This window comes from Mus caroli, unplaced genomic scaffold (assembly GCF_978045245.1).
Source record: "Mus caroli unplaced genomic scaffold, Mus_caroli_1 scaffold_3, whole genome shotgun sequence".
Lineage (NCBI taxonomy): Eukaryota > Metazoa > Chordata > Mammalia > Rodentia > Muridae > Mus > Mus caroli.
Genome location: NW_028227258.1, coordinates 57725595 through 57745873, shown reverse-complemented (window position 1 = coordinate 57745873; position 20279 = coordinate 57725595). Strand labels below are relative to the sequence as shown.

The window sequence follows — 20279 nt, the reverse complement described above, 5'->3', positions numbered from 1 at the left end:
CTATGTCCAGTTTTTGAGGAACCTCCAGACTATACTATAAAATACAATAGTGATTAAAATAGTGATAAAAACTGCATGGTATTGGTACAGAGACAGGCAGGAAGATAAATGGAATGGAATTGAAGATCCAGAAATGAATCCACACACCTATGTTCACTTAATCTTTGACAAAGGAGCTAAAACCATCCAGTGGGAAAGACAGCATTTTCAACAAATGGTGCTGGGTCGACTTGCTATCGACATGTAGAAGAATGCAAATTGATCCACTCTTATCTCCTTATACAAAGCTCACTTCCATGTCGATCAAGGACCTCCACATAAAACCAGATACACTGAATCTAATAGAAGAGGAAGTGGAGAAGAGCCTCCAACACAGGGGGAAGTTCCTGAAGAGAACATCAATGGCTTATGCTCTAAGAATTGACAAGAATCGACAAATGGAACATCATAAAATTGCAAAGCTTCTGGAAGGCAAAGGACAATGTCAATAGGACAAAATGGCAACCAACAGATTGGGAAAAGATCTTTATCAGTCCTACATCTGACAGAGGACTAATATCCAATATATACAAAGAACTCAAGAAATTAGACTCCAGACACTCAAATAACCCTATTAAAAAATGGGGTACAGAGCTAAACAAAGAATTCTCAACTGAGGAAACTCGAATGGTCGAGAAGCACCTACCTTTAGGTGCTTCCACACCTAAAGGGATCCACAGTTACCAAAAGCCAGACACTATTGTGGATATCAACAAGTGCTTGCTGAAAGGAGACTGATATAGCTGCCTCCTGAGAGGCTCTGCCAGTGCCTGGCAAATACAGATGTGGAGGCTCACAGCAATCCACTGGACTGAGCACATGGTCCCCAATGGAGGGGTCAGAGAAAGGATCCAAGGAACTGAAGGGGCTTGCAGCCCCATAGGAGGAACAACAATGTGAACCAACCAGTACCCCCAGAGCTCCCAGGAACTAAATCACCAACCAAAGAGTACACAAGGAGAGACTCGAGGCTTCAGCCACATATGTAGCAGAGGATGGCCTTGTGGGACATCAATGAGAGGATAGGCTCTTGGCCTTGTGGAGGCTCGATGCCCCAGTGTAGGGGAATACCAGGACAGGGAAGCAGGACTGGGTGGGTTAGTGAGCAGGGGGAGGAGGATGGGATAGGGGGATTTTTCAGAGGGGAAATGAGGAAAGGGGATAAAATTTGAAATGTAAATAAAGAAAATATCTAATAAAAGAAATGAAAAAAAAGAAAAAGAAATGTTCAAAGTCCTTAGTCATCAGGGAAATGCAAATCAAAACAATCCTGAGATTCCACCTCACACCAGTCAGAATGGTTTAAGATTAAAAACTCAGGTAACAACAGATGCTGGTGAAAATGTAAAGAAAGAGGAACACTCCTCCATTTTTGGTGAGACTGCAAGCTGGTACAACCACTGTGGAGGTGATTCTGAAGTGTACATGCCAGAGAGAAGTTCCAATAGAGGAAGAATGGTCATCAGCAATAACCATTTGTATTTTTTTTCAAACTGTATAAATATTCATTAGTGTAAATAATCTTAAAGGTTTTTCTAAAAGTTAATCTAATAGTGTTTTACCTGAAAATTCAAAAAAGTTGCTAATCTATGGACTCTTTACTACTGGTTGTGAAAGACCCACAACATGAGGACTCCCCCACGTTCTGACTCAGGAGAGGCGACACCCCAAATCACACAAGAAACGGTCTTGCTGCAACTGCAAGAGGATTTTTATTCGAGAGCGTTCTCGGGCCTATGGTCATACACCACGCAGGGGTAGAGGACCATGGCGCCCCGAGTAGCTGAGTAAGGGGGTATTTAAAGGAAGAAACCACAACTCAAGGAAGTGGGGAGGGCGTTGTTGGAAAAATACCAAAGATACCAGTTAAGAGTCCCAAGGAAGTGCAAAGTCACAAGAGTCACAGAGAATACCTGGTAATTGTTCTGGTTAACTCTCAGTTTCTAAGAGCCCCTAACAATAGCACATTTGCATGGCAGTTTCCTGCGTTGGTCAGGGTGACTTTCTTTGAATGAACACTCTTTGAACCCAGGAAGCAGGTAGGTGGAGGAAGGAATGTCGCTATCAAGGTATGATTAGCATACCTTGGAGCAATGAGTCACAAAGGTCACTTTCCCAAGCCTCTTCCTAAAGGCCTAGAATTTTGTTACTTCTTCAGTTGACTCTGGAAGAACTGCCAAAGTGAGTTCCAGGACAGCCAGAGCTATACAGAGAAACCCTGTCTCGAAAAACCAAAAAAAAAACCAAAAACAAAACTTGAAATAAGCAAAAATCTTAGGAGTAGGATGCAATTTGACCCAAGTCATTGTTTTAAACGTTCAGCTAACTTTTTGCAGGAAAGATGAACATAAAGACATACATATCTAATAGTATACATACTATTAGTTTATCATGACTCATTCAGTACACTCCATAATGTAGACATGTGTGATATGTTTTCATTTTACTGCCTTACAGTTTTTTTTCTACCATGGTACTTTGCTAATGGTTAAATGAACTATTCCCTTCAGGATGAAATGATAATTAAAGGACCTATAAAATAATTTACACTTGTTATAAAGTAGTCACATGAGGGGGGTACTTTAAGAATAATCTGATTCTTGAGTGCTTTCACTCAACTGTCAGTCTTGACCATGGATCCCTCTATAACTTGCAATATCACTTTGCTTCTTCAAATAAGATTACTTTGCCTGTTTTAGAAATGTATGTGAGGCCTTATTTTAAATTCTTCAGATAAAAGGCCAAGAACCTGGAAACACCTAGCCCAGACCCCAACCAGCAGTAACAGTACATACTTCACAAAAGAGAACTTAATTAAATCATTTTCATTTAAGGCACTATAAATGTCAAAGCACTACTAAGCAATGACTCTTTAAACAGTAAAAACTCAAAATTAAAATGTCACTCTAAAAAGAATATACTTAACCTAAAAGGAAAGAGAAATACAAAAAACAAAGAAACAAAAAATAAATGTAAGACTTGGCATAAGCAACAAAATGATGGAAGTACATTCTACCATGTCAGTAATTAATTCCATGTCAATAATTACTCTAAAGGACAAAGGGGTAATTGAATAAATTATGCGGAAAAGATGTAGATTATTATTCACAAAAGACCAACTTTAGGTCTAGTGGCAGAGATTAAAAATAATAGGTAGAAAATTATGTATTGTACTAAGGAAAATAAGTTTGAAGTAGCTACATTCTTATTCAACAAAACTTGAGATAAACAATGGTATTTTTAAGAGTTTAATCTATCAAAATATGTTATAAGCAGACCTTCAAAACACATGAACCCATAACCAGAAAAAAACCAGTGATTTCAAAACCTCATTTTTACTAATTAGTAAAACACCTAAACAGAAGCTAAGGAAACACAAAAGATTCTATAATGCAATCAAATGGATATTAGTTAAATTTAAACATATGAGCACATTCATAAACATCTTATCTTATCTCATAAATATCTTAGCTCATTAGTTCAGAAGAGTTATAATAGGCAGGTGTGGCGTCACACTCTCAATACCAGCACACAGGAACAGGCAGAGGCAGGCAAGTCTGAATTGGAAGCTCCCCTCATCTACAGAAGAGTGTCCCAAGACAGCCAGTACTACACAGAGACACTTTTGTCTTAAACAAACTAAAACAAAAATGTAACAACAGTTACAAGGAAGCTAGAAAACGGAGATGTATAAAAATGTATAAAAATGAAACCATAGGATATGAAAGTCTATGGGATACAGTAAAACCAATTCTTGGAGGAAAAAATTGTAGCTATAAATGCCTTCATTAAAAATTAAAATAAGGGCTGGAAAGATGGCTCAGCAGTTAAGAGCATTGACTGCGTGCAGAGATTTCATGAGCCACCCTCTTTCCTTTCTGCAACCGCCATGCCATCCAGACTGAGGAAGACCTGGAAATTCTTGGTGTCAGGTGAGCCAAGGCCACATTGGTAAGCACTGTAAGCACCCAGGAGGCTGCAGGTATGCTGGAGGCATGCATCACCACAGAATCAACTTTGACATATATCATCCAGGTTACTTTGGGAAAGTTGGTTTTAGGCATTACCACTTGAAGAGGAACCAGAGCTTCTGCCCAACTGTCAACCCGAATAAATTGTGGGTTTTGGTCAGCATGCAGACACCAGCATGCAGACACTGGAGGGTCAAAGCAGCAAAAAACAAGACTGGAGCTGCTCCCATCATTGATGTTGTTCAATCAGGCTGGACAAGGGAAACCCCACTAAGCAACCTGTCATCGTGAAAGCCAAATTCTTCAGCAGAAGAGCTGAAGAGAATATTAAGGGTGTTGGAGGTACCTATGTTCTTGTGGTTTAAAAGCCACACAGGAGGTTAATTAAATGCTAATATTTTCCATGCTTTTTTGTTTGTTTGGTTTTGGTTTTTTGTTATTGTTGTTGTTTTTTAAAGAGCACTGACTGCTCCTCTGGAGGTCCTGACTTCAAATCCCAGCAACTACATGGTAGCTCACAACCATGAGATCAGATGCCCTCTTTTGGTGTGTCTGAAGACAGCTACAGTGTACTTACATATAATAAATAAATAAATAAATAAATAAATAAATAAATAAATAAATAAATCTTTTTAAAAAAAATTAAAACTCAAGAAGCCAGGCATGATGTCGCACATCTATAATCCAAGCACTTAGGAATTTAAGCAGAGCACAAGTGTCAGACTAGTCTTGGCTACAATATAAAATAGTTTCAAAATAATAAAAAAAGACAAAGAATAAAGAGATAAGACAATTTAGTGCAATTAGTATATTAATTTATCTTTAAATAAAAAACTGTAAAATTCACGTAAAAGCTCAAATTTTGTTAGTAAGTAATATACTAATGTAAGCTTTTTGGTTTTAACAAATGTTTCATGTTGTAGAAAAACCTGGATAAAAGATACACACAACTTCTATGTTACCTTATACCAAGTTTCTGAAAATATACAATTGCAATTAGTTTACTTAAAAGAAAAAAAAAGTAACCATGCCCACTAGAAAGACTAAAATGAAAAGCTAAAAATATAGAACCATTAGAACATTCTTTGGCTCTAGGTATAATTGCTAGAGTATGAAGATTTTAGTATATACTGCCATTCATAATTTAGTAATTTTTTAGTAAATTAACTTACCAATGTAAATTCCTTAAGGTAATCACTAAGAAATAAGTGGCAGTATATACTAAAATAAATATATCCTCATAATCTAGCAATTTCATTCCTTTGTACATACATAACTAAAATGTGTATGTCAGGTACTATAATTTACACTTTTCATAAAAGTCTAACCTGAAAACTACCTAAGTATTCATTAACTCAACTGATCAAAAAAAAACTGTACCACAATCACATACTAGAATGTTATATACTAGTAAAAATGTCCCCTTCTCCTGCTTCTATGAGGGTGCTCCCCCCAATCCACCCTCCCACCTCACGCAGCTAGCATTCCCCTACACTGGGGCATCAAGCCTTCACAGAACCAAGGGCCTCCCCTCCCACTGATGCCAGATAAGGCCATCCTTTGCTACATATGCAGCTGGAACCATGAGTCCCTCCATGCTCCATACTCTTTAGTTGGTGTAAGTTTAGTCCCTGGGAACTCTGGGGAGGTGGGAGTAGGTGGCTGGGTAGAGGAACACCTTCATAGAAGCAGGGGAAGAGGGGACAGGATAGGGGATAACATTTGAAATGCAATAAAGGAAATATCCAATAAAAAAAGGGACAATTCTGAAAGCTTGTCCCAGTTACAGACACACTTATGGAATATCTAAGTACTCTATTAAGTTATGGAATATCTATTAAAATTGTATAATGGTTGAGCATTTTCCTCTGCCTGGTCCTTCTTGTCTTGCCTCTCCCATCTGTTATTTCTAAAACTATTCCCCAACAATGTTATTACATGCACGATTGGGAGTTTTGAAGTTAATGTCTTTGCATTCCCAACCTATGATGATCAAAAACAGAAGTTATCAGAGGAAGAACTCTGAAATAAAATGGCACATGCTTTTAATCCCAGCACTTCAGAGGCAGAGGCAGGGGGATCTCAGTGAGTTCAAGGCTAGCTAGTCTACATAGCAAGCTCTTAGACAGCCAAAACTACAAAGAAAGACCTTGTTTCAAAAAAATAAAAAATAAAAACATGTGGAAGGCAAATAAAATTGAACCATCTTGCTAGTGGCAATTACTGCAAGATGACTGCTAAATAAAAGGTAAAAAAAAAAAAAATGATGTAGAACAAATGGCAATGGGGTGGTAATTATAACAGTGCTATAAAGCTTCAAATCAGAATCAGACTTCTCATATTCAACACTATACATTGGTAAATGACCAGCAAGTTGTAGAACCTACCCAAGATGCCATTAAGTTTGGGCATAATGAAGAAAAAATGATTTAAAAAACAAACCATTTCATGCTGAAAGGTCTTTGCAAAATAAAAATAGTTTTATATGTGTATGAATCTATGGTATACAAAACCAAACCTTTTTTATTAAAAAATTACTATCATCTTAGAAATTTATTAACAAACCTTTGTAACTGTTGTAGGTAAAATGCTTTTGGCAGATGCCCGCAGATTATCTCTGTTATCTTTGGATTTGCCACTATCCATTGATGAGGAAAGCCGAGATATATTTTGTGAAGGAGTTGTTTTAGAATCAAATTTCCAACTAGTGGCTTCAGGTGATTCCAGTAAAGATGCCTGTATTTTCTACATTGAACAAAAGTGAATAAAACCATGTTAATTTTTTGTTTGTTTTTTTTTCAAAGCCCTTGTCAACTTCAAACTCCACAATGTTTTAGCTGTGCAGTCTAATTCATCTTTTAAAGTGATAGGAAAAAATAAAATAGGGAAATTTTCTGTGAAAAAAAAAATAAAAAATGGACATCTGCTCCAATTGTGAGAAAATATGCTACAAATTCACTCTAAATACTTTGCCTTTATTTCAACCCAATATTTTTTTCTCATTTCTATCTTTGTATACAGTTTCCCTAGCAATTCATGTGGTAAATTGCTAGTAATTTTTTCCCATATATATTATATATAACCTAGTAAAAGATAACATTTTTTCTACTAAAATACACACATACAGAGAGACAGGGGGAGGGAGAACTGAGTACTGAGGTCAAACCTAGAGCTGTATATATGATACAAAGTCCTCTATGACTGAGTTCCATCCTGAGCTCTCAAAAAGTAGTAATAATTGCTTTATTACATGAATATTACATGAATTCCAAGTACATCACATTCTATTCTACCTCTTTCTTTAGTCACCATCATCTCCAAAAATCAATTATGAAAAACATCCAATAAAATACATACAGATAAACATATGTGTGCAACACACACACACACACACAGACGGGGAAGGGGACTTTCAAAAGTTTGCTATTTTAACTTAGAGAATGAGTTTAAACTAGGGGTACAGGTGTACAACTAAGAAAAGTGATTACAAAAGGCTGGAGAATTTGCTCAGCAATTAAAACCATTGGATGTTCTTCCTGAATACCCCAATTCCATTCCCAGCACCCACATGCTATCTCAAAATCTACTGTAACTCCAATTGCGGGGAAGCTGATGCCCTCTTCTGGCCTTCTCAGGCACTCACTGCCAGCACATAATGCAAAGACATGAATGCAAACAGAACACCCAAACACATAAAAAATAAAGGGAGGGAGAGAGGGAGGGAGGGAGGGAGGGAGGGAGGGAGGGACAAAGGAAGGAAGGAAGGAAGGAAGGAAGGAAGGAAGGAAGGAAGGAAGGAAGGAAGGAAGGAAGGAAGGAAGGAAGGAAGGAAGGAAGGAAGACAAAAAATGTTTTGAGTGCGGTGTAGTATTAAAAGTTATGAAAGTAGGAGCATACAATATTCTCTTCTCTGGGTATATTACTGTTTTCCCAGCTGATTACAAGTATGTCTCCAGATTTAAATTTGCCAATTAAAAAAAAATCAAGCTACTAAATGAAAATGATTCATTTTCTGCCTTGTTCTAATGATCTATCATTACAATCATTTTTCAGCACATAGGAATTTTTCATTTTTCACTTTTCTGAACTTTTGTTTTGAGAGCTGGTCTGAGACTCCATATAAAAATCAAGTTGTCTTTGAACTTGCAGCAATCTTCACCTCCTAAATGCAGAAGTAAAGGACTGTTTCAATTGTTATTTCTGTATACTTTTTGTACGTATTTTATACCATAATTGGATGTATAATTTTGATGACAGCTTATGTTTTTTCTGCTCTCTGGTATCTTCAGAGGACATATTTGGAACCTCCAACTGTTGCTTTTCCAGGACTTTCCCCAAATAGATCTGAATGGAAATTTAAAGTCACTGTCCTACCACCTTGTGGCCATGTCAGGGAAACGCCACTTATTTGGGCAGACTAAAAAACAAGCCTGACTTTCACACACATATCCCTTGGAAAATACATATTTCTTCATAATAATGGAAATAATCATAGAAATGCATATTTCTGTAAACACAATTTGTCATAATGTATTTCAAATGATATAGAACATACATTGATTGTCTCTGTTTTATTTATCTTATATGACATTTACTCTATGCTAAAGATTATTTTAAATAGATTACAAATACCATCTCACTTAATCTTCCTAACAAATTGAAGATATAAGTAAGAAAATCCTTTTACAGAAAATTAAGGCATGAAGAATTTAAATAACTTACACAACATTAGAAACATTTGATCAATTTAATGTCTGTGATATCCCATTATGGTTAGAAAAGTATAATTCTCAAAGGTCTATTTAAATTTCTTCAATTCTTTAATAATTTTGTTCATTTTTACAGCATATATAACATGTAGACTCTTCAGATAAAAAAATTATCACTTACTAATCTGATAACAGATATAATTAAGTACATATTATAGAATTAAACATGAATTAGCCTATCTCTAGGAAAACATAATATATAATTTAATTATATGAATGTTCTAAATCTATAAAAGAATATTAGTGACTATATTTTTTTCATCTTATCAGCTATTGCACTGACTATAATGTTGCTGGTTAATTTTAGTACGTAATATCTTCAATGATAATCTTTTCAAGTATCTAATGCAGTCTCTGGGAAAATAAAGCACCAAGTATTCACAAACAGGTTCAATACTTCCTTCTCTTCTTTTAACTCAAAGATCACAAAGCTGTGGCATTATCTATGCCTAACAACTGAGTTATTTCCAGACTACTTTGTTTCTGACTTCAATGTAATTATAATCATAGCGATGTCTGCTAAAAGGACATGTCATTGTGAAGAAGAGAACAACTGAACCCAACACTTGTAAGTCAGAGGCTCTAGATTAACTCTTCATCCCCACAATGAAACTTCCTTACGTTGGAGAGCTCTATAAATACATTTTATTCTTTTATTTATTATTGTTTTATTATTATTTTTCTCTATATGGTAAGGTAGCTCAGCAAATAGCCTGCTTGCTGACCTTCATCCAATCTTCAGGACTCACATGATGAAAGGAAAACCAGCTTCCACAAATTGTCCTCTGCTTCACACAGGAACTCTTGCATGTACACATACACACGCGCGCGCACACACACACACACACACGCATGTGCACACACACATATACACACAGAATAAATTTTTAAAGAATTAAATTGAACTAATATCTAAATCTCCAAAACAAAACAAAATATCAAATGTATAAAAAAAGTTTAGCTAATGCCTTTGAATTAATATAACAAGAATTAATTTTGGAAACAAAATTTGATATATTTTTAAAGTTATTTTTCTAGTTATGAGCAACAAGAACTATTTCTAATTATTGTTTGAAAAATGAGCTATATCCCAGAGGCAGAACATTTATTTGCCTGACACACATAAGGGCTTAGGTCCAACATCTTGAACTGGAAATATATTGCTTATTAAAAAATAGAATGGCATAAAACTCTTACCTTGTCTTTTTTATCTTTGAGAATAGCTGTGTTTTCTTTTGCCATTTTTAGTTTCTCCTATTAAAAATAAATAGCAAATTATATAACAAATACTACTATTAACACAAGTTAAAACAAACAGTTTAAACAATCATTTCTACAGAGTTTTTATATAGCTTTATCTCTTAGTTCTTTATTACCTCCTGCACATCTGTGAAATAACTAGTGAGTTTCTTTAAGATTTGAATCTCAACTTTCTTACTTTTAAAATTTGAAATGAATGAAAAAAAAAAAAAACTACAGAGTAAGGGTTACAGACAAGTACCTAAATAACTACAAGTTGCAAAAAATCTAAATCATAGTCTATATTGAGAAATTTAGTCTGCTTTTCCCTTAGGTGTTAAGAAAGTACATTTCTCCACTGTTGGTGGGATTGCAAGCTTGTACAACCACTCTGGAAATCAGTCTGGCGGTTTCTCAGAAAATTGGACATGGTACTACCAGAGGATCCCGCAATACATCTCCTGGGCATATATCCAGAAGATGTTCCAACTGGTAAGAAGAACACATGCTCTACTATGTTTATAGCATCCTTATTTATAATAGCCAGAAGCTGGAAAGAACTCAGACGCCCCTCAACAGAGGAATGGATACAGAAAATGTGATACATTTACACAATGGAGTACTACTCAGCTATTAAAAGCAATGAATTTATGAAATTCCTAGGCAAATGGATCGATCTGGAGGGCATCATTCTGAGTGAGGTAACCCAATCACAAAAGGACTCACATGATTATGCACTCACTGATAAGTGGATTATTAGCCCAGAAACTTAGAATATCCAAGATACAATTTGCAAAACACATGAAACTCAAGAAGAATGAAGACCAAAGTGTGGACACTTCACTCCTTCTTAGAATTGGGAACAAAATACCCATGGAAGGAGTTACAGAGACAAAGTTTGGAGCTGAGACGAAAGGATGGACCATCCAGAGACTGCCATACCCAGGGATCCATCCCATAATCAGCCACCAAATGCAGACACTATTGCATACACCAGCAAGATTTTGCTGAAAGGACCCAGATATAGCTGTCTCTTGTGAGGCTATGCCGGGGCCTGGCAAATACAGAAGTGGATGCTCACAGTCATCTATAGGATGGAACACAGGCACCCCCAATGGAGGAGCTAGAGAAAGTACCCAAGGAGCTGAAGGGGTCTGCAACCCTATAGGTGGAACAACAATATGAACTAACCAGTAACCCCAGAGCTTGTTTCTCTAGCTGCATATGTAGCAGAAGATGGCCTAGTTGGCCATCACTGGGAAGAGAGGCCCCTTGGTATTTGCAAACTTTACATGCCCCAGTACCAAGAAGTGGGAGTGGGTGGGTAGGGGAGCAGGGCAGGGGGAGGGTATAGGGGACTAGCATTTGAAATGTAAATGAAGTAAATACCTAATAAAAAATTGGAAAAGAAAGAAAGGAAGAAGAGAAGAGAAGAGAAGAGAAGAGAAGAGAAGAGAAGAGAAGAGAAGAGAAGAGAAAAGAAAAAAGAAAAGAAAAGAAAAAAGAAAAGAAAAGAAAAGAAAAGAAAAGAAAAGAAAAGAAAAAAGAAAAGAAAAGAAAAGAAAAGAAAAGAAAAGAAAAGAAAAGAGGCTGACTAGTCATGGGGAGCAAGCCTCCTGCACAGCCTCTGCACCTCTACATCAGTTCCTGCCCTGCTTGAGATGCTGACCTGACTTCCCTTTGATTACAGACTATGATATGGAAGTATGTAATGAAATAAACCCTTTCTTATGGTGATGGTCTATCACAGCAATGAAACCTAAACTAAGACATTTAGAACATTTTTAATGACAGTGATATATAAAACAGACCAGTGATAGCCTCCCAGAAGCATAAAGTTATCAGAGAAGCTAAATTCTCTTCATGTGTATAACTTTTGACAAACTTGCTTTGCTGCTTATGATGCCTATGCCAGTATCATGCCACACTGAATCACTCACCTTCTATATGCCATGCTCTCTCTCCCACAATATTGCTCCTAACCAAAGAAATCACTTTACTATGAAATAATTTGGCAGTAAAATGGTTAATATTAATAACATTTGTCTTTCTTCTTATGCATCATCTATAAGTGGTTAGTCTTTGGTTATACTGACAACTGGAATTTACTCTAAAGAGCTAGAATACTGTACTCTAGGACAAAGTATATTTGTTAAACTAGCAATATTGCATCTATTTATTCTTGGTTTCTAGAGTAAAGAGAAAGTCTCTCACAGCTTACACAGTCACAACTATAAATTTTTCTGGTATGTACTCTTAGTACAACCAGCTGATACAATGTGTTTCAAAGGTGTGAACTAGTTCATATACGAACATGTGTCTCTGGTAGTAACTAACTGATCATGGTTCCTTAATACCAAATACCTAATAAGGTCCCCTATCTAGCATTAATAAGTAAAATGTTCCTAAAATAAGTCTTGGTAAACATGACTAACTTAAGATACTAAAGTATAAAAGAGTCTTGTGTCCAAATTTTAAAAATAACTTACAAAGAAGGTAAGTCTTATGGAAGCATTCTGCAGTATCTGTAATAACACCACAAATAAAATTCTATCTATCTTACTATTTGTGTACAGAGAATAAAACTTTCAGACTTGTAAGTGGGTAAACAAATGTGCTCTTCCCCTAGCCTTGAGTTGGCTAAACAAACCTCCTCTGACAGTGGAGCCAGGAGTCTGGCTTTGCTACATTTACATCTTCCTGCCTGAGAACTGAGAACTGCCTGCCCCCTTGAGATGCCAAAGAACCTACTTTGCAACTCAATCCAGCTGAAACTAAGAACAAAACCCAGTCAAAACAAAGGGATGGGTCCTTGGCTCAACTCTAGTCATCCTTCCCATCCATCCCCAGCTTTCCTTTCAGGAACCCATTAACCTGTGGCCACTGGCAGCTATAATCAAACACTGATTCTTAGTTAACACTAAATCTCAGACCATATAATGTTGAAACTTTCTTACCAGTGAAGAGTAGAAGTATAACTTCCACCTTATTGCATATAGCTGCAGCCTCCGATTTTCAATAACCAACAAGGAAGCTACTCTAAAACTGCTTCCTTTTCTATCCTTGTGAGTAATTCTTCCTTCTTTTTAAAAAAACTGCCTATTTAGTGTAATTTTCTTACTTTAAAACAATGTTTTAGGGCTGGAGAGATGGCTCAGTGGTTAAGAGCATTGACTGCTCTTTCAAAGGTCCTGAGTTCAAATCCCAGCAACCACATGGTGGCTCACAACCATCTGTAATGAGATCTGACTCCCTCTTCTGGAGTGTCTGAAGACAACTTCAGGGTATTTAGATATAATAATAAATAAATCTTTAAAAAAAATAAAAAAATAAAAAAACAATGTTTTAAATCTTTTCCTTAGCTTTGTGTCTTTGTCAGAGTTTCTATTCCTTCACAAACATCATGACCAAGAAGAAGCAAGTTGGTGAGGAAAGGGTTTATTCAGTTTACACTTCCACGTTGCTGTTCCATCACCAAAGGATGCAGGACTGGAACTCAAGCAGGCCAGAAAGCAGGAGCTGATGCAGAAGCCATGGAGGGATGTTCTTTACTGGCTTGCCTCCCCTGGCTTGCTCAGCCTGCTCTCTTATAGAACCAAGACTATAAACTCAGAGATGGTCCCACCCACAAGGGGCCTTTCCCCCTTGATCACTAATTGAGAGAATGCCTTACAGCTGGATCTCAGGGAGGCATTTCCTCAACTGAAGCTCCTGTCTCTATGATAACTCCAGGTTGTGTCAAGTTGACACAAAACTAGCCAGTACACTTTGATTTTCTTTTTCTGCCCACAATGTCTACTTTTAGTAATATTTTTACTTTCTTATTTTTAAACCCTTATATGTTTATGTTATCTAATTTATCTTTCATCTTTCTTATAGTTATGATATCTTTATGTTTTTCTTCTTTGTTCTTTTTCTATTCTCTTAGCAAAATGCCTAAGAAAACCAGCTATATGGGTGGAAAAATTAGAAATCTGAAAGAAAAATCAGCAAGGAAATTCATATTTTCATATTTTTATTTGCTGACAGGAGCCAGATATAGCTGTCTCTTGTGAGGCTATGCCAGTGCCTGGCAAATACAGAAGTGTATGCTCACAGTCATCTATTGGCTGGAACACAGGGCCCCTAATGGGGGAGCTAGAGAAAGTACCCTAGAGCTGAAAGGGTCTGCAACCCTATAGGAGGAACAACAATATGAACTAACCAGTACCCCCACAGCTGTGTCTCTAGCTGCATATGTATCAGAGGATGACCTAGTCGGCCATCAATGGGAAGAGAGGCCCTTGGTTTTGCAAAGATTATATGCCACAGTACAGAGGAATGCCAGGGCCAGAAAGAAGGAGTGGGTGGGTTGGGGAGCAGAACAGGGGGAGGGTTATAGGGGACTTTTGAAGAGGAAACTAGGAAAGGAGATAGCATTTGAAATGTAAATGGAGAAAATATCTAATAAAAAATTAACATTTAAAAAGATTAAAATAAAATTTTTAAAATCTTCAAAAGAAAGAAAAAAAAAAAGAAAGCTCCATTTAATCAAGAACACAAAAACACCAAAGGACTTTTCTACTTAAACTATAGGATAAAGGTAAGTATTAATGTCATTACAGGTGAAATGAAAATCAGTTTACTCATTTAACTGATATGTATTAAAAATACACAATTTTTAAAAAATCAGATAAGACATAATCCTAGTTTAAAAACTTATGATATAATAGAAAGTAAATTTGTAATATGTATATATGTGTGTGTATGTATATATGTAATACTGAAGGAAGATGAAATATTGTAACTTGTGAGTTGTTTAGGAGCCCACTGCCCCAGCCTGGGATTGAGAGCAAAGCAGAACAGCCCCCAGGCATGCCAGGGCAGGGCTGTTGTTAAGGCATTCCTAAGAACATCTTGACTGTAAAGATGAAAAGGTATGCAAGGACCAGCAGGGCTATATTATCTGAGTCAACACCACCTGGCTGGAACCTCCCCTCTGTCTACTGCCCCTTGGTGCCGGGTAAAGTCATACATCAAGTGGTTGCTATGATAAGATAAGCCCCCAGCCCACAGGAACAAAGTCCTGATCTTTGTAATCTTTCTGTTAATGTTTGAATAAGCCACTAGTGTGTCGCTATGCTGAATTCCACACCCCTAAGCCCCTTACCCCATAAAAACCCCTAGCTTTCAAGCCTCATGGCCGACATCCGTTATCTCCTGTGTGGGATGGATGTCGGTCTGGAGCTCCGTAATTAAACGTCCTCATGTAATTACATCAAGAGATGGTCCTTCATGATTTTTTGGGTGCACGCCGAATCGGGAATTGGGTGGGGGTTTCCCCACTAGATCTAACAATACATACATGTGTATATATACATGTATATATGAGAATACTTTAAAAACTGACATTTTAACACATAAATTGTGTTAAGATTTTTCCCCATAAAGAAAAAGATACAGGACTTAAGTACAGAACAAAGTTACCGAGGCTTCAAGTTGAAACAATATTTTACTATCAGAACAGGTTTTGAAATCATGCAAAATAAAACTAATTCTAGATATTCTAGTTTCTTATGTAACCTTGAATATATAACCTAACCACTACAAAAAAGAACACAGTAAATATGATGAAAAATTATTAAACATCCATATGATGTTTAATAATTATTAAGCTAGTTATGCTCAGCAGAATATATGCCATACAAAAAATTTTTAAAGATTTGGTATTTTAAGTGTTTGTCATAGCACCTCGTAAAAACTACATAATACCATAAGGATATAAGAATATTTTCTATAACTGAATAGTTTTTTGAAAACTCTTATTAAATATACAAGCATTTACTATGAGACAGTATTTCCCTTTTTAAGACTTATTTTTAATTCTGTGTGTCTATCTGAGTTGGGTATGTGCATTCTAGTGCAGGTGCCCACAAGAGGCTAGAGGTATTTGATTTCCCCCTGCAGCTGCAATTATAAGCAGCTGTGAGCTGCCTGCAGTGGGTGCAGGGAACTTAAGTTGGATCTTTTGCAATCAAGTATATGCTCTTGAGAGTCATCTCTCCAACCCTTGAGATATTTCTCAAACAAATACTGCATATCTGAAAGCATTTCTATTATTCTAAGTATATATATTTTTAATGAAATATGTAAAATACTTGTAGGGAAAGATAAAGAAAAGCTGTATTTTCTTACTATTAATTGCCAAACTTTTTCAAAATATTCTGTAACATTTATAAGACATCAAGTTGAACCATACCAAAATCCTACAGTTATCTTATATGTAATGCCACAAAACTTACTTTTTCTTCTTTTTCTACTTCAAGTTGCTTCTTAAGGGATACAAGTTCATTTCTGATATTAGACAGTTCAGTCTCCTAAAGAAAAATAAAGAAGTGCATAAGTGCTTCTACATTTTCTCAAATCAATGAAACTGTAATCCAGTACTCCAAATAAATTCAGCTCTAGAACTCAGAAAATATGAACATTGATAACAGAACATAACCTCACTCAATGTAAGTAAGTTTCAAGATTCTCATAATTTTATCTAAGGACTAAAATGGTCTATGTATACATATAAACATACACTTACTCATATTCTCTAATTCTATCTCACTCTCCTCTCCTAAACATCAAGGCTTTAAATTCATTTTAACTGACCTTTTAACACCTCCGTTGAAAGGACACTTTAGGCTACAATGTAAAATAAATTGGAAAAGCATTCAACTAGAAAATAAGTAATCCTTTCAGATTCTACAGATCAAATATAATGGCTCTACTTAATGTTATTCTTTTTTCTCAATCCTGGCATTTTAAGAGTTGGCCTTTATTGATATTTCCTCTGTATCTTACCAAAGCAATCTTCACTGATGACTGTTCTTGTTCTCTGTTTTTATAAAGTCCTAATTCTGAGTCTCTTTCTTCAACAATCTTATCATATTGGTGCTGTATTAAACAAAAAAGGAAAAGATGTTTTGTAAGATTGGTACGCTACAACAGAAGAACAGTGTCACTATAAATTTACATGAATATGTACCTTCATATATATTTTAACAACCTAAACAGTGAAACATAAACAAATTTAGAATATAGTGTAACACAACAAGAAATAGTTATTTTAATTGGAAACACTAAAATTTCATCATTTAATAAGTATAGCAAGTTGGGTAAGTTCACCATGTCCATAAACCTACAACTTGGGAGGCTGGGAATTGATTACCACAAGGTTAATGCCAACCTGGGCTACAAAGTCAGTCTTCTTCCATATGAATATAACACCAAGATGTCTTAGAAAAGTTATTGACACCAAATCTAAGACCAGAAATGCAATACAAGCCTTAAAATTCTTTGTCATGACAAGAAAAAAAAATCAAAGACTACTCAAATCAGGCCAAACGGACTTGCTTATCAGTTTGAAGAGGCTCTTCTGGGACAAAGGCAAAACAACTCTTCATTATGGACTATAAACTGCACTGGACTGAAATGTAATCTATTAGCTTATAATATTACTAAAAGTCTGCATTCAAATTCCTATTAATACATTACTTCATAATAATGTTAGATTCTGGTACCAATTTTTAAAAATTAATAGTTAAGGGTACCCTACTTCCTTTCCAAATTTAAAGGAAAAGGAATCTTTCCTAAAAGAAGAATTACCCAAACAATTCAAAAATAAAATATACTCACAACAAATATTAAGTCTTTTCCCAATTTGGAGAGATGGGTCAGCCATTAAAAAGCTACACTCACAACCATAAGTTTTTCATTTATTTATTCCCTTGATAAAATTTGTTCAGCTTGTAAATGTTACATACATTTAGCCAACAGAAATATTAATGAGAAATATCCTGGGTATGTAGTTGATAAAAGATGGTAAGTGCTATGAGACTACTAGAAGAATTCAGAAAACATGACTACTTCTCTTTACTAGAGAAAGTAGCACCTCAGTTCAACTTTGGATGGTTAAGATCTGAACTTAGAGAAACAGGGGATCAATAATATTCAAGCTATAATTAGTAACTATTATCTAGAAAATACTTCTTTGATAAATTAGAAGACTGCCTTCAGTTCGTTTTAATACAAATACGGTCTAAGTGCTAATTTTATTATATTGTTACCTTATGTTTTTCCATAAGTGCTACCATTTCAGCTATCTTATGTTGGCATCGTAAATCAATTTCTTTCTGTAACTTTAAAGCTTCATCAACTGTTGCTTTGGCTTTCTCAACCTATCAAATTTTTTAAAAAAGTATTTCTTTTTATTTATTGGTGCTAAACCTTATACAACATTTTAAAAATTCAACTTTTCCATTTAAAAATCATCATAAAATATAAAACTAAAACAGCAGAAAATTAGAAGTGAAACAAATGAAAAGGAAGCACTTTTTTATTTATTTTAGGATTTTTCAAAAAGTAAAATGTATTATAAATACTTTCATAAATATTTTTAAAAATTTAAAATTACATTACTCAACATTTAAATACTTAGAATAATGTGTTCTATATCTGATAACTTTTCTTACTATAAATCTACTAAAACTTGTTAAATAACAATTTAAAAGTTAACAGTACTTCTTTTTATTTTTGGAGACAGGGTTTCTCTGTGTAGCCCTGGCTGTCCTGGAACTCACTGTAGACCAGGCTGGCCTCAAACTCACAGAGATCCACCTGCCTCTGCCTCCTCAGTGATGAGGTTAAAGGCATGCACCATCACCATCACCATCACCATCACCACCACCACCACCACTCCCCAGCAAAAGTACTAATTTTTAAAGCTAATCAACAAACATTTTTAGCACAATAAGTTCTTGACATATTTAGACTTTTCTACCTCTCCCAAAAGCTTTTCTTCTGATATCTTTTTGTTCTCAATTTCCTTCTGGTAACTGTTAGTCATTTCTTCAAATCTTTGCTTGGTACTTTCTAATTCCAACTCTAATTTACTGACCTATAAGTAAAGAAAGTAACAATTTTAGTGAATTCCACACTACTTGAAAATAGTCCATATTCACCTGTGTTGTAAACCCTAAGATTCTTGAAAATTATGATTGAATCATTCTCTTACATTTTTCACATAGATATGTGTTTCAATTTTTAATGTCTAACTTGACACTTAAAATATGTATTTAGTCTTGCCAAGCAGTACAATATAAAACAACCACATTTTTTATTTCAAAGCATTTTACTTAAAAATTATAAGTAATGCTCCATAAAATATGTACAAGCTTCCACTGATAGGCCCTAGCAAATTCTGTCAGATTGAATTAAACTTTAAATCCAACTTTGAGTAGCTTTCAGTTTCTCCTTCAAAGTGAAACATGTAAGTGTACTATATACGCGAACTTGCAAATATACCAAGACACATGAAAATAAAATGGTCCACTATGTCCCTTGTGATGATAAAGACAGTAGCAACAGTGCTGCAGTTAGAAGAAAACTCATATGGCTAACCCACCCAGAAAGGAGCTCATAACCAAAAATGCATTCCAGTCTGTTAGCTTATGTCTTTTTATGGGTGAGTTGAGTCCATTAATATTGAGAGATATTAAAGACAGATGACTGCTGATTCCTGATACGTTTGTTTTTATAAGTAACTTTATGTGCTTGTGGTTCTCTCCTTTTGGCTTTGTTGTAAGATGCTTAGTATCTTGTCTTTTCATTGGTATGAGTACCTTCGTTGTGTTGGAGTTTTCCTTCTGGGGGGGCTAGATTGGTAGATAGAAACTGTTTGAATTTGGTTTTGTCCTGGAATATTTTGTTTTTTCCATCTGTTGATTGAGAGTTTTGCTGGGTATAGCATATGTGTTCTCTCCTCAAAGTAGCTACAAGTATTCTTAATATTTATAAGAATTGTTTTAGTATTTTAAAACATTATTATATTTACCTATCTATAAAGAGAGGGTCAGAAGAGTACTACCACATACATGTGAAGGTCAGAGGACAACTTGTAGGAGTTGGTTTTCTCTTTGTACCATGTAGATCCAAAAATCTAACTCTGGTTCTCAGGTTTAGTGGCAGTTGCCTTTAGCTACTGAGCCATTTGTTAACCCAGTAAGTATCATTTAATACTTTTTCTGTTTTATATGTTTCCTCATTTTCCACATTTTTCAGGGTTAATTAATTATATGTTCTTAAGAACATCTGTGGTACACGCTTTGCATCAAAAAAGCAAAGGATATATATACCATGAAAGTATTAGATAAATTTCAAAAACAAATAGTTATTTGAGGAACTATACAAAACAGATCAAATAGTATTTGAGCCTTATTTATAATAGCCAGAA

At 35.4% G+C, this 20279-nt stretch overlaps 1 protein-coding gene and 1 pseudogene across 3 annotated transcripts in view; one reads left to right on the top strand and one right to left on the bottom strand.

Annotated features, from left to right (window-relative positions):
* Sycp1 (synaptonemal complex protein 1) overlaps nt 1-20279 on the bottom strand; it is a 108720-nt gene that overhangs the window by 6895 nt on the left and 81546 nt on the right. For all 3 annotated transcript variants that reach the window (XM_085835263.1, XM_085835265.1, XM_085835264.1), the window contains 6 exons: nt 18828-18944; nt 18115-18225; nt 16850-16942; nt 16300-16374; nt 9977-10033; nt 6576-6755 (listed from right to left, as the gene is read on the bottom strand). In XM_085835263.1, the coding sequence (XP_085691389.1) occupies nt 6576-6755; nt 9977-10033; nt 16300-16374; nt 16850-16942; nt 18115-18225; nt 18828-18944 (633 nt within the window). The remainder of the gene's footprint in view (nt 1-6575; nt 6756-9976; nt 10034-16299; nt 16375-16849; nt 16943-18114; nt 18226-18827; nt 18945-20279) is intronic.
* On the top strand, nt 3929-4375 carry LOC110290979 (large ribosomal subunit protein uL15 pseudogene; annotated as a pseudogene).